Source organism: Coregonus clupeaformis, unplaced genomic scaffold, assembly GCF_020615455.1.
Source record: "Coregonus clupeaformis isolate EN_2021a unplaced genomic scaffold, ASM2061545v1 scaf0036, whole genome shotgun sequence".
NCBI classification, from domain to species: Eukaryota; Metazoa; Chordata; class Actinopteri; order Salmoniformes; family Salmonidae; genus Coregonus; species Coregonus clupeaformis.
In genome coordinates, this window is record NW_025533491.1 from 886,052 (window position 1) to 901,739 (window position 15,688).

The following is a 15,688-nucleotide window of genomic DNA, read 5'->3' on the forward strand; positions in this document are numbered from 1 at the left end:
CCTCCCCATACCATGTCCCTCCCTCCCTCCCCATACCATGTCCCCTCCCTCCCTCCCCATACCATGTCCCCTTCCCTCCCTCCCCATACCATGTCCCTCCTCCCCTCCCCATACCATGTCCCCTCCCTCCCCCATACCATGTCCCCCTCCCTCCCCATGCCATGTCCCCTCCCTCCCCGCTACCATGCCCTCCTCCCTCCCCATACCATGTCCCCTCCCTCCCCATACCATGTCCCCTCCCTCCCTCCCCATACCATGTCCCCTCCCTCCCTCCCCATACCATGTCCCCTCCTCCCTCCCCCATACCATGTCCCCTCCCTCCCCTACCAGTCCCTCCCCCCCATGCCAGTCCCTCCCTCCCCCATACCATGTCCCCTCCTCCTCCCCATACCATGTCCCCTCCTCCCTCCCCATACCATGTCCTCCCTCCTCCCCATACCATGTCCCTCCCTCCCCATACCATGTCCCCTCCCTCCCCATACCATGTCCCCTCCCTCCCTCCCCATACCATGTCCCTCCCTCCCTCCCCCTGCCTGTCTCCTCCCTCCCCATGCCATGTCCCTCCCTCCCCACCATGCTCCCCTCCCTCCCTCCCCCATACCATGTCCCTCCCTCCCCATACCATGTCCCCTCCCTCCCCTCTACCATGTCCCCTCCTCCCCATACCATGTCCCCTCCCTCCCATACCATGTCCCCTCCCTCCCCCCATACCATGTCCCTCCCTCCCTCATACCATGTCCCTCCTTCCCCATACCATGTCCCTCCCTCCCTCCCCATACCATGTCCCTCCCTCTCCCATACCATGTCCTCCTCCCCATACCATGTCCCCTCCTCCCCCCCATACCATGTCCCTCCCTCCCATACCATGTCCCCTCCCTCCCTCCCCATACCATATCCCCTCCCTCCATCCCCATACCATGTCCCCCCTCCTCTCCATGTCCCCTCACTGCCGTCCCTCCCTCCCATACCATGTCCCTCCCTCCCCCATACCATGTCCCCTCCCCCATGCCATGTCCCTCCCTCCCCATACCATGTTCCCCCCTCCTCCCCATACCATGTCCCCTCCTCTCCCATACCTGTCCTCCTCCCTCCCCATACCATGTCCCCTCCTCCCCAGCCATGCCTCCTCCCCCATCCATGTTCCCTCCCCCCATACCATGTCCCCTCCCTCCCCCATACCATGTCCCTCCTCATGCCTCCATCCATGTCCCTCCTCCTCCCCATACCATGTCCCCTCCTCCCATACCATGTCCCCTCCCTCCCCATACCATGTCCCTCCCTCCCTCCCCATACCATGTCCCCTCCCTCCCCCCATACCATGTCCCTCCCTCCCCATACCATGTCCTCCCTCCTCCCCATACCATGTCCCCTCCTCCCTCCCCATACCATGTCCCTCCTCCCCATGCCATGTCCCTCCCTCCCATACCATGTCCCTCCTCTCCCATACCATGTCCCTCCCTCCTCCCCATACCATGTCCCCTCCCTCCCCATACCATGTCCCCTCCCTCCTCCCCCATGCCATGTCCCTCCCTCCCTCCCATGCCATGTCCCTCTCCCTCCCATACCATGTTCCCTCCCTCATACCATGTCCCCTCCTCCCCATGCCATGTCCTCCCTCCCATACCATGTCTCCCTCCTCCCATACCATGTCCTCCCTCCCCATACCATGTCCTCCTCCATACCATGTCCTCCTCCCCCCATACCATGTCCCTCCCTCCCCATACCATGTCCCTCCCTCCCCATACCATGTTCCTCTCCCTCCCCATCCATATCCCCCTCCTCCCTCCCCATGCCATGTCCCCTCCTCCCCATACCATGTCCCTCCCTCCCCATACCATGTTCCTCCCTCCCCCATACCATATCCCCCTCCTCCCTCCCCATACCATGTCCCCCTCCCTCCCCCATACCATGTCCCCTCCTCCCCGTACCATGTCCCCTCCCTCCTCTTGCCATGTCCCCTCCCTCCCTCCCCATACCATGTCCCTCCTCCCCATGCCATGTCCCCTCCTCCCCCCATACCATGTCCCCTCCCTCCTCATACCATGTCCCTCCTCCCCATCCGTGTTCTCCTCCCTCCCCCATACCATATCCCCCCCCTCCCTCCCCATACCATGTCCCCCCTCCCATGCCATGTCCCCTCCTCCCACATGCCATGTCCCCCCTCCCTCATACCATGTCCCCCTCTCCATACCATGTCCCCCCCTCCTCCCTCATACCATGTCCCCCCTCCTCCCCATACCATGTCCCCTCCCTCCCCATGCCATGTCCCCTCCTCCCCATACCATGTCCCTCCTCCCTATACCATGTCCCTCCCTCCTCCCCATGCCATGTCCCCTCCCTCCCTCCCCATGCCATGTCCCCTCCTCCTCCCCATACCATGTCCCTCCCTCCTCCATTCCATGTCCCCTCCCTCCCATACCATGTCCCCTCTCCTCCCCATGCCATGTCCCTCCCTCCCTCCCCATACCATGTCCCTCCTCCCCCATACCATGTCCCTCCTCCTCCCATACCATGTCCTCCCCTCCATCCTCCCCATGCCATGTCCCCTCCCTCCCTATACCATGTCCCTCCTCCCCCATGCCTTCCTCCTCCTCATACCATGTCCCCTCCTCCCTCCATACCATTCCTCCCTCCCATACCATGTCCCTCCTCCCCATGCCATGTCCTCCCTCCCTCCATACCATGTCCCCTCCCTCCCTCATACCAGTCCCTCCTCCCCATGCCATCTCCCTCCTCCCATACCATGTCCCTCCTCCCCATACCATGTCCCTCCCTCTCCCATACCATGTCCCCTCTCCTCCCAGTCCTCCCTCATGCCATGTCCCTCCCTCCCCATACCATGTCCTCCCTCCTCCCAGTCCTCTCCCTCCCTCCCATACCTGTCCCTCCTCCCTCATACCATGTCCCTCCTCCTCATACCATGTCCCTCCTCCCCATACCATGTCCCCTCCTTGCCATACCATGTCCCCCTCTCCCATACCATGTCCCTCCTCCTCATGCCTGTCCCTCCTCCCATACCATGTCCTCCTCCCCATGCCATGTCCCCTCCTCCTCCCCATACCATGTCCTCCTCATACCATGTCCCCCTCCTCCCACATGCCATGTCCTCCCTCCCTCCCCATGCCATGTCCCCTCCCTCCTCCCCATACCATGTCCCTCCTCCTCATGCCATGTCCTCCTCCCTCCCATGCCATGTCCCTCCCTCCCCATGCCATGTCCCCTCCCTCCCCCTATGTGCTCCATCCATGCTTCCTCTCCTCCCCGTGCCATGTCCCCCTCCCTCCCTCATACCATGTCCCCTCCTCCTCTCCATACCATGTCCCCTCCCTCATCCACCATGTCCTCCTCTCTCCCCATACCATGTCCCTCCCTCTCCTCCCCATACCATGTCCCCCTCCCCTCCTCCCCATACCATGTCCTCTCCCTCCCATACCATGTCCCTCCCTCCTCCCATACCATGTCCCTCCTCCCTCCCATGCCATGTCCCCTCCTCTCCCATGCCATGTCCCCTCCCTCCCCTCATACCATGTCCCCTCCTCCCCATACCATGTCCCTCCTCCTCATACCATGTCCCCCTCCCTCCTCCCCATGCCATGTCCCTCCCTCCCTCCATACCATGTCCCTCCTCCTCCCATGCCATGTCCCTCCCTCATATACCATGTCCTCCTCCTCATACCATGTCCCTCCTCCCTCATACCATGTCCCCTCCCTCCCTCATACCATGTCCCCTCCTCCTCCCCATACCATGTCCCCTCCCTCCCCATACCATGTCCCCTCCCTCCCCATACCATGTCCCCCTCCCTCCCCATACCATGTCCCCTCCTCCCTCATACCATGTCCTCCTCCCATACCATGTCCCCCTCCTCCCCATACCATGTCCCTCCCTCCATACCATGTCCCTCCTCCCTCCCCCATACCATGTCCCCTCCTCCCTCCCCCATACCATGTCCCCTCCCTCCTCCCCATACCATGTTCCCTCCTCCCCATACCATGTCCCTCCCTCCCCCATACCATGTCCCCTCCTCCATGCCATGTCCCCTCCCTCCCCATACCATGTCCCTCCCTCCTCCCCATACCATGTCCCCCTCCCTCCCCAACCATGTCCCTCTCCTCCCCATACCATGTCCCCTCCCTCCCCATGCCATGTCCTCCTCCCTCCCCATACCATGTCCCCTCCCTCCCCCATACCATGTCCCCTCCTCCCTCCCCATACCATGTCCCTCCCTCTCCCCATACCATGTCCCTCCCTCCTCCCCATACCATGTCCCCTCTCCTCCCCATACCATGTCCCTCCCTCCTCCCATACCATGTCCCCCTCCTCCTCCCCATACCATGTCCCCTCCTCCCCCCATACCATGTCCTCCTCCCTCCCCATACCATGTCCTCCTCCTCCTCAACCATGTCCCCTCCCTCCCCATACCATGTCCCCTCCCTCCCCATACCATGTCCCCTCCCTCCCCATACCATGTCCCCCTCCTCCCCATGCCATGTCCCCCTCCTCCCCATACCATGTCCCTCCTCCCTCCCCATGCCATTGTCCCTCCTCCTCCCCATACCATGTCCCTCCTCCTCCCATACCATGTCCCTCCCTCCCTCCCCATACCATGTCCCTCCCTCTCCCATACCATGTCCTCCTCTCCATCATGTCCCCTCCCTCCCATACCATGTCCCCCCCCTCCTCCCCCATACCATGTCCCTCCTCCTCCCATACCATGTCCTCCTCCTCCCTCCCCATACCATGTCCCTCCCTCCCTCCCCATACCATGTCCCCTCCTCCCATACTGTCCTCCTCCCCATACCATGTCCCCTCCTCCCCATGTCCCCTCCCTCCCCATACCATGTCCCCTCCCTCCCCATACCATGTCCCCTCCCTCCCCATACTGTCCCTCCTCCATCCCATGCCATATCCCTCCCTCCTCCCCATACCATATCTCCTCCTCCTCCCCATACCATATCCCCCCTCCCTCATCCCCATACCATGTCCCTCCTCCCTCCTCCATACCATGTCCCCTCCCTCCCTCCCCATACCATGTCCCTCCCTCCTCCCATACCATGTCCTCCCTCCCCATGCCATGTCCCTCCCTCCTCCCCATACCATGTCCCCTCCCTCCTCCCATACCATGTCCCCTCCCTCCCCATACCATGTCCCCTCCTCCTCCCCATACCATGTCCCCTCCTCCCCATACCATGTCCCCCTCCCTCCCCATACCATGTCCCTCCTCCCCATACCATGTCCTCCTCCCATACCATGTCCTCCTCCCCATACCATGTCCCTCCCTCCCTCCATACCATGTCCCCTCCCTCCTCCCCATACCATGTCCCTCCCTCCCTCCCCATACCATATCCCTCCTCCCATACCATGTCCCTCCTCCTCCCCATACCATGTCCCCTCCTCCTCCCATACCATGTCCCCTCCCTCCCCATACCATGTCCCTCCTCCCCCATACCATGTCCCCTCCCTCCCTCCCCATACCATGTCCCCTCCCCTCCTCCCCATACCATGTCCCCTCCTCCATACCATGTCCCTCCCTCCTCCCCCATACCATGTCCCTCCCTCCCTCCCCATACCATGTCCCCTCCCTCCCTCCCAACATGTCCCCTTCATACCATGTCCTCCCCTCCTCTCCATGCCATGTCCTCCCTCCTCATACCATGTCCCCTCCCTCCAACATGTCCCCTCCTCCCTCCCCATACCAGTCCCCTCCTCCCCCTCCCTGTCCACCCTCCCTCCCTCCCCATACCACTAAGATGCCCCTCCACTCCCCTTCCATTAATATTCCAGTATTATTGATTGACATGTGGACCTTATTGTTTGCTTTCCAAAACTCACACTTCATCAGGATGTCAGAGATTGTTCTAGTGAGACATCTCAATCAGTTTGTGAAAACAGCAGTAAACAACTAATGTACTTCTACCTAATGACTGAGCATTGTGAGAAGGCTAATGTTACTTTCTCTGTCCGCTACAGGGGATGTTCATGTACGTTACAAACCGTCATGAGTTTGGAAGGCTAATATCCACAGCTAACTTTAACACGTCACATTATAACAGTGATTTGTGGCAAATATTTGAAAATCCAGTGGTAAGTCTTTATAACCTGCCTCCCTACTTTTGTTTTCTTTTTAAATATGTTTTGATGTCGTGAGATACAATAGCCATTTATCTGTATTGTTTGTAGTAATTAGCTTGAAAAATTAGCTTGAAAAATTAGCTTGAAAATGTAAGTGAACTCCGTCTCTCTCTGTCTCTCTCTCTGTCTCTCTCTCTCTCTCTCTCTCTGTCTCTCTCTCTGTCTCTCGCTCTGTCTCTCTCTGTCTCTCTCTCTGTCTCTGTCTCTCTGTCTCTCTCTCTCTCTCTCTCTCTCTCTCTCTCTCTCTCTCTCTCTCTCTCTCTCTCTCTCTCTCTCTCTCTGTTCTCTCTCTCTCTCCCCTCTCTCTCTCTCTCTCTCTCTCTCTCTCTCTCTCTCTGTCTCTCTCTCCTCTCTCTCTCTCTCTCTCTCTGTCTCTCTCTCTCTCTCTCTCTCTCTCTCTCTGTCTCTCTCTCTCTCTCTCTCTCTCTCTCTCTGTCTCTCTCTCTCTCTCTCTCTCTCTCTCTCTCTCTCTCTCTCTCTCTCTCTCTCTCTGTGTGTGTATACCAGGACTGGAAGGAGAAATACATCCACCCCAACTACACACACATCTTCACAGAGAACTACCTAGAAGAGGTGTGTGTATACATTTCACGTTACACAGAGCTCATTTACATAGTCTGCACCTGGACAGACAGAGTAGAAGAGTACTTAACCCTCTTTTACATGATCGTCTTTCAACAATACTTCATGTTTCTCCATGTAGATAGAGTAGCATAGACAACAGCTTCATGAGTTCATGAGTTCATTGAAATGGTTGAAGTTGATAAATGTAGAGTGAATCAGTCCCATGTCCTTCAGTGATTCAGCAGTTAGTCTTATCTCCAAATGTCTCTTATAGCCAGTGACTCTTATCTCCTGATGTCTCATCCTTCTAAACTTGTTTGTCTCCTCTAGCCGTGTCCAGACGTGTTCTGGTTCCCGGTCTTCACGGAGCGGGCCTGTGACGAGCTGGTGGAGGAGATGGAACACTACGGGTCCTGGTCTGGAGGCAATCACGAGGTCAGAGGTCAACCATAAGTACATACATACATGTTACGTTATTAATATAAACGCAGGCTGTTATTACACAAAGGCTGGGATTCATTCCAAGAAGCATTATAGAACAGAGCACTGGACAGCCGACAATGCGTCTTTTTTAAAGGCAATTTCCCCGTCTGGCATTCACAGAGCTTGTATCCATTACCTTTAAAAGGAGTTATAGCGCTACTTTGATTGAATCCTGGCCACGTTGTTATTAATACTGTTTTAATGAGCTAGGCAGATCTGACTTTGAAACACTTTTGGAATTAAAGGGTTTTGATATCTGTTTTAATTCATGTGGGTGGTTTTATGTAGTGCTATATTAGCTAATGTTCATAATACAAGTATGTGGCTAGGTTCTGAGATCCCTGGTGCATTCTTAGCCTATGAGTCATGAGTCATGAGGTTGATCTCTGCCTAACCTAACGTAGCAAGCGTAAAAGAAACGCCTGAGCGGCGTTTTTTACTTTCTGGTCCTGGCGAGACAAAAATTATTGTCAGGGGAGGTTCTCTTCTGCACTGCTGAACCAATCCAGTAAATGTGGAGGAGGAGTTAAGATGGAGTGTCGACTTGTTAAGATCATAAAGCGAGGAGTCGTGTCACAGGCTCTCTTTCCATTTCCCCTGATAACCGGATGTGGTTGTTTCCGACCCCGTAGAGGGTGGTCTCTGCCAAGTCCAGGTCATTCATCTTCAAAGAGAAAGGTTTAAACCCACACACCCCTCATCATCCCTAACCATCCATCACCATGGAGACAGCAGTCTCACACAGTCACCCCTCTTCATCCCTAACCATCCATCACCATGGAGACAGCAGTCTCACACAGTCACCCCTCATCATCCCTAACCATCCATCACCATGGAGACAGCAGTCTCACACAGTCACCCCTCATCATCCCTAACCATCCATCACCATGGAGACAGCAGTCTCACACAGTCACATAGCAGGAGGAGGTTTTGGCTAATATGTTCTATCAATGTTCTGTTGTTGTTTCCTGGTCTCTCTTCCTATCAGGACAAGCGGATCACCGGTGGCTATGAGACCGTGCCGACTGATGACATCCACATGAAGCAGATCGGTTACGACAAGGAGTGGCTACACTTCATCAGAGAGTTCATATCCCCCGTCACTCTCAAAGTCTTCTCCGGATACTACACCAAGGTATTCAGTTAATCTATCTATCTATCTACAGTGCGTTCGAAAAGTATTCAGACCCCTTCCCTTTTTCCACATTTTGTAATGTTACAGCATTATTCGAAAATGTATTAAATAAATAACAATTCTCATCAATCTACACACAATACCCCATAATAACGAACCAAAACCAGGTTTTTAGAAATGTTTGCAAATTTATAAAAAATAAAAAACAGAAATACCTTATTTATATAAGTATTCAGACTCTTTGCTATGAGACTCGAAATTGAGCTCAGGTGCATCCTGTTTCCATTGATCATCCTTGAGATGTTTCTACAACTTGATTGGAGTCCACCTGTGGTAAATTCAATTGATTAGGCATGATTTGGAAAGGCACACACCTGTCTATATAAGGTCCCACAGTTGACAGTGCATGTCAGAGCAAAAACCAAGCAATGAGGTCGAAGGAATTTTCTCTGAGACAGGATTGTGTCGAGGCACAGATCTGGGGAAGGGTACTAAAAAATGTCTGCAGCATTGAATGTCCCCAAGAACACAGTGGCCTCCATCATTCTTAAATGGAAGAAGTTTGCAACCACCAATACTTTTCCTAGAGCTGGCTGCCCTGCCAAACTGAGCAATCAGGGGAGAAGGGCCTTGGTCAGGGAGGTGACCAAGAACCCGATGGTCACTCTGACAGAGATCTAGAGTTCCTCTGTGGAGATGGGAGAACCTTCCAGAAGGACAACCATCTCTGCAGCACTCCACCAATCAGGCCTTTATGGTAGAGTGGCCAGACGGAAGCCACTCCTCTGTAAAAGGCACATGACAGCCCGCTTGGAGTTTGCCAAAAGGACTCTCAGACCATGAGAAACAAGATTATCTAGTCTGATGAAACCAATATTGAACTCTTTGGCCTGAATGCCAAGCTTCACATCTGGAGGAAACCAGGTACCGCTCATCACCTGGCCAATACCATCCCTACAGTGAAGCATGGTGGTGGCAGCATCATGCTGTGGGGATGTTTTTCAGTGGCAGGGACTATGAGACTAGTCAGGATCGAGGGAAAGATGAATGGAGCAGAGTACAGAGAGATCCTTGTTGAAAACCTGCTCCAGAGCGCTCTGGACCTCAGACTGGGGTAAAGGTTCACCTTCCAACAGGACAATGACCCTAAGCACACAGCCAAAACAACGCAGGAGTGGCTTCGGGACAAGTCTCTGAATGTCCTTGAGTGGCCCAGCCAGAGCCCGATCTAACATCTCTGGAGAGACCTGAAAATAGCTGTGCTGCGACGCCCCCATCCAACCTGACAGAACTTGAGAGGATCTGCAGAGAAGAATGGGAGAAACTCCCAAAATACAGATGTGCCAAGCTTGTAGCGTCATACCCAAGAAGACTCAAGGCTGTAATCGCTGCCAAAGGTGCTTCAACAAAGTACTGAGTAAAGGGTCTGAATACTTATGCAAATGTATTATTTCAGTTTTTATATTTATTGAATTTGCAATAATGTCTAAAAACCAGTTTATGCTTTGTCATTATGTAATGGGATAAGTGACATAATATAATAGTTGATGCACTTTGAAGATGCAAAATATTTTTTTGCGAAACAAACAAGAAATAAGACAAAAAAACAGAAAACTTGAGCATACTTTGTAGAGCCACCTTTTGCAGCAATTACAGCTGCTAGTCTCTTGTGGTACATTTACATTTACATTTTAGTCATTTAGCAGACGCTCTTATCCAGAGCGACTTACAGTTAGTGAATACATTTTTTTTTTATACTGGCCCCCCGTGGGAATCGAACCCACAACCCTGGCGTTGCAAACACCATGCTCTATCAACTGAGCTACATCCCTGCCGGCCATTCCCTCCCCTACCCTGGACGACGCTGGGCCAATTGTGCGCCGCCCATGAGTCTCCCGGTCACGGCCGGCTGCGACAGAGCCTGGATTCGAACCAGGAACTAGTGGCACAGTTAGCACTGCGATGCAGTGCCTTAGACCACTGCACCACTCAGGAGACCGGGATACGGGTACGTCTCTATAAGCTTGGCACATCTAGCCACTGGGATTTCTGCCCATTCTTCAATGCAAAACTGCTACAGCTCCTTCAAGTTGGATGGGTTCTGCTGGTGTACAGCAATCTTTAAGTCATACGACAGATTCTCAATTGGATTGAGGTCTGGGCTTTTACTAGGCCATTCCAAGACATTTAAATGTTTCCCCTTAAACCACTCGAGTGTTGCTTCAGCAGTATGCTTAGGGTCATTGTCCTGCTGGAAGGTGAATCTACGTCCCAGTCTCAAATCTCTGGAAGACTGAAACTGGTTTCCCTCAAGTATTTCCCTGTATTTTAGCGCCATCCATCATTCCTTCAATTCTGACCAGTTTCCCAGTCCCTGCCGATGAAAAACATCCCCACAGCATGATGCTGCCACCACCATGCTTCACTGTGGGTATGGTGTTCTCGGGTGATGAGAGGTGTTGGGTTTGCGCCAGACATAGCGTTTTGTGCAGTTTTGTCACACTACCAATGACACAGATGTCTGAAGTTTTGAGGGAGTGTGTAATTGACATGCTGACAGCAGGAATGTCCACCAGAACTGTTGCCAGATAATTGTATGTTCATTTATCTACCTTAAGCCGCCTCCAAAGTTGTTTTAGAGAATTTGACAGTACGTCTACCCAGCCTCACAACCGCAGACCACGTGTAACCACGCCAGCCCAGGACCTCCACATCTGGCTTCTTCACCTGCGGGATGGTCTGAGACGAGCCACGCTGACAGCTGATGAAACTGTGGGTTTGCACAACCGAATAATTTATGCACAAACTGTCAGAAGCCGTCTTAAGGAAGCTCATCTGCATGTTCATCGTCCTCACCAGAGTCTTGACCTGACTGCAATTCGGCGTCGTAACCAACTTGTGGCCCAAATGCTCACCTTCGATGGCCACTGGCACATGTGCTCTTCAAGGGATGAATCCCTGTTTCAACTGTACCGGGCAGATGGCAGACAGCGTGTATGGCGTCATGTGGGCGAGCGGTTTGCTGATGTCAACGTTGTGAACAGATCCTGAGGCCCATTGTCGTGCCATTAATCCGCCACCATCACCTCATGTTTCAGCATGATAATGCACGGCCTCATGCAGCAAGGATCTGTACACAATTCCTGGAAGTTGAAAAGGTTCCAGTTCTTCCATGACCTGCATACTGACCAGACATGTCACCCACTGACGTGTACGACAGCCTGTTCCAGTTCCCGCCAACATCCATCAACTTCACACAGCCACTGAAGAGGAGTGGGACAACATTCCACAGGCCACAATCAACAGCCTGATCAACTCTATGCGAAGGAGATGTGTCTCGCTGCATGAGGCAAATTGTGGTCACACCACATACCTTTTTTGTGACCAACAAATGCATTTCTGTATTCCCAGTCATGTGAAATCCATAGATTAGGGCCTAATACATTTATTTAAATTGACTGATTTCCTTAAATTATGAACTGCAACTCAGTAAAATCTTTGAAATTTCTGCATGTTAACGTTTATGTTTTTGTTCAGTATAAGTGTGTGATTTGAGCTTTTCTCAACAGGGCTATGCAGTGATGAACTTTGTAGTGAAGTACACCCCTGGCAGACAGGCCTACCTGAGACCCCATCATGACTCCTCCACATTCACCATCAACGTTGCTCTCAACAGCAAAGGAACTGACTTCCAGGTAAGACATTATACTGAACCTCAACACAGGAACTGACTTCCAGGTAAGACATTATACTGTATCTCAACACAGGAACTGACTTCCAGGTAAGACATTGTACTGTATCTCAACACAGGAACTGACTTCCAGGTAAGACATTGTACTGTATATCAACACAGGAACTGACTTCCAGGTAAGACATTGTACTGTATCTCAACACAGGAGCTGACTTCCAGGTAAGACATTATACTGTATCTCAACACAGGAACTGACTGCCAGGTAAGACATTATACTGTATCTCAGCACAGGAACTGACTTCCAGGTAAGACATTATACTGTATATCAACACAGGAACTGACTTCCAGGTAAGACATTATACTGTATCTCAACACAGGAACTGACTTCCAGGTAAGACATTATACTGTATCTCAACACAGGAACTGACTTCCAGGTAAGACATTATACTGTATCTCAACACAGGAACTGACTTCCAGGTAAGACATTATACTGTATCTCAACACAGGAACTGACTTCCAGGTAAGACATTATACTGTATCTCAACACAGGAACTGACTTCCAGGTAAGACATTATACTGTATCTCAACACAGGAACTGACTTCCAGGTAAGACATTATACTGTATATCAACACAGGAACTGACTTCCAGGTAAGACATTATACTGTATATCAACACAGGAACTGACTTCCAGGTAAGACATTATACTGTATATCAACACAGGAACTGACTTCCAGGGAAGACATTATACTGTATCTCAACACAGGAACTGACTTCCAGGTAAGACATTATACTGTATATCAATATTTTTTGGGTATCTGTACTTTACTTTACTATTTATATTTTTGACAACTTTTACTTTTACTTCACTACATTCCTAAATAAAGAATGTACTTTTTACTGCATACATTTTCCCTGACACCCAAAAGTACTTGTTACATTTTGAATGCTTAGCAGGACAGGAAAATGGTCAAATTCACTCACTTATCAAGAGAATACGTGGTCATCCCTACTGCCTATGATCTGGCAGACTCACTAAACACAAATGCTTAGTTTGTAAATTATGTCTGGGTGTTGGAATGTGCCCCTGGCTATCTGTAAATTTAAAAAAATAAAAAGAAAATGGTGCCGTCTGCTTTGCTTAATATAAAGAATTTAAAATGATTAATGCTTTTACTTTTGATACTTAAGTATATTTTAGCAATTACATTTACTTTAGATACTTAAGTACTGTATATTTAAAACCAAAAACGTTTAGACTTTTACTCAAGTAGTATTTTACTGGGTGACTTTCACTTTTACTTGAGTAACTTTCTATGAAGAAAGTTCTATTACTTTTACTCAAGTATGACAATTGGGTACTTTCCCCCCCACTGCTCCCCCCCTCTCTCTCTCTCTCTCTCTCTCTCTCTCTGTCTCTCTCTCTCTCTCTCTCTCTCTCTCTTTCTCTTTCTTTCTCTCTCTCTCTCTCTCTCTGCCTCTCTCTCTCTCTCTCTCTCTCTCTCTCTCTCTCTGTCTCTCTCTCTCTCTCTCTCTCTCTCTCTCTCTCTGTCTCTCTCTCTGTCTCTGCTCTCTCTCTCTCTCTCTCTCTCTCTTTCTTTCTCTCTCTCTGCCTCTCTCTCTCTCTCTCTCTCTCTCTCTCTCTCTCTCTCTCTCTCTCTCTCTGTCTCTCTCTGTCTCTGTCTCTCTCTTTCTTTCTCTCTCTCTGCCTCTCTCTCTCTCTCTCTCTCTCTCTCTCTCTCTCTCTCTCTCTCTCTCTCTCTCTCTCTCTCTCTCTCTCTCTCTCTCTCTCTCTCTCTCTCTCTCTCTCCTCCCTCTGTATCTCTATCTCGCTTTCTCTATATCAACCCCCCCTCTCCAGGGTGGAGGCTGCCGGTTCCACAGGTATAACTGCTCGCTAGAATCTCCCAGGAAGGGGTGGAGCTTCATGCACCCAGGACGTCTGACGCACCTTCATGAAGGCCTGCCCACCACCAACGGAACACGCTACATCGCTGTCTCCTTCATCGACCCTTGAACTCTACACTCTACACTAGCATAGGGTTTGATCAGGTTTTATTTGTTTTGTTTGTTTTTGTTGTCGTTCATTTGATCTGATTTGTTTGGACGTAATGATGACGTGCCATATGTTGTGCTTTAGATCTTTTACTGATGTCATTTACTGTAAATATATATATATATATATATATATATATATATATATATGATTGAAAAGAACACAAAGGAATTGTGGGTAATGTCGTGCCAGAATCAGACGATCCCCTTCATTGTAAACTCTCTGTCAAACAGAGTGTGGTGCCTTAAGGGACGTGGTGACTTGTAATCTCTGTTATTCACCGTCAGTCAGCATTTTAGGTAAAACTCACCAGAACCTTCATTCTTCATCTTCAAAATCACTCATACTGTAATAATCCCTATTGATTATTCAGCAATCCCACCCATAATCTTAAAGAAAAATATATGTGTTAAGGATTATTCTGCCAAAGGGCATTCCCGGCTCGTCTTAGCTGTTGTAATTAAATTACTTGTTTTGTATGTTTCACATTTAGTTGTCTAGTTTTGAAACCATTTTCTATGTTCTGTCTACACCTTTTATAAACAGTTTGTTACCTGATGTTAATACGACCTACATGCCCAAGGAAATATATTTTAAATTTGGTAACTTTGCACACCAAATAATAAAATAAATGACATCGGAATTTAATATGAATTCTGGTTGAATTAAGTTCGATATTGTCAAAATATTTTACTTGACATGTTTTTTTTTTACATCGCAGGACAATATGCCGTTGATGGCATTTCGTTTCTGAACTGAAACATTTCGGAGATGTTTACTTTCTCTGAAAGTTGTTTGTGAATGAACTTTGAACCTCAGTTCATTAAGTTAAGCTTAACTTATTGTGAAATCGATGGAAATGTAATAAAATATGTTTAAAAAAACATGAATAGCGATTTTTCATTTCCTTCAACCACATTTTCTTTTGAGAAATGATCCTTGATGTTGAACTTCTAGCTAGGAGCAGCTTGTAGTTTCCCCCCTCTATTGTAGAATCTATTAGTTTGAAGCCATCCGTCGCCACCATTCAATTCTATTTTTCAAGGAAACAATTGCAACATGTGGATGGAATTTAGACTCCATCATCAGAAATCCACACTGTCCGATCTGTTCACCCTTATTTTGCTTAAAAATTGTCTCAAGAACAGTTAACACTCATCACCCTTCCCAAATACACACACACACACACACACACACACATCAATCACTGGCAGTCAAGAATGCATGACCCCAGTTTGGCTAGGGAGTGGTACTATGCTTTGTTGAGAGGTGGGTGTGTGTCTGTACTGTCTCTGTGTTGATTTTCAGTACAGTGTGTAGAGTGAAGGTTAAGTGTACTTCAGTTTACCCTGACAAGCTACAGACTTCACAGGGGAGAGGGAGAAGTTGGAGGAAGAGGGAGAAGTTAGAGGAAGAGGGAGAAGTTGGAGGAAGAGGGAGAAGTTGGAGGAAGAAGTTGGAGGAAGAGGGAGAAGTTAGAGGGAGAAGTTGGCGTAAGACGGAGAAGTTAGAGGAAGAGGGAGAATTTGGAGGAAGAGGGAGAAGTTGGAAGAAGAGGGAGAAGTTGGAGGAAGAGGGAGAAGTTGTAGGAAGAGGGAGAAGTTGGAGGAAGAGGGAGATGTTGGAGGGAG

The 15,688-nt window shown here is 50.2% G+C and overlaps 1 protein-coding gene across 2 annotated transcripts in view; it reads left to right on the forward strand.

Annotated features, from left to right (window-relative positions):
• Nucleotides 1-14,947, forward strand: part of LOC121555611 (procollagen-lysine,2-oxoglutarate 5-dioxygenase 2-like) — a 116,870-nt gene extending 101,923 nt beyond the window's left edge. For both annotated transcript variants that reach the window (XM_045212649.1, XM_041869441.2), the window contains 6 exons: nucleotides 5,969-6,082; nucleotides 6,638-6,703; nucleotides 7,025-7,129; nucleotides 8,166-8,312; nucleotides 11,882-12,007; nucleotides 13,863-14,947. In XM_045212649.1, the coding sequence (XP_045068584.1) occupies nucleotides 5,969-6,082; nucleotides 6,638-6,703; nucleotides 7,025-7,129; nucleotides 8,166-8,312; nucleotides 11,882-12,007; nucleotides 13,863-14,018 (714 nt within the window). In that variant the 3' untranslated portion in view covers nucleotides 14,019-14,947. The remainder of the gene's footprint in view (nucleotides 1-5,968; nucleotides 6,083-6,637; nucleotides 6,704-7,024; nucleotides 7,130-8,165; nucleotides 8,313-11,881; nucleotides 12,008-13,862) is intronic.
• Nucleotides 14,948-15,688: the final 741 nt, after the last annotated feature.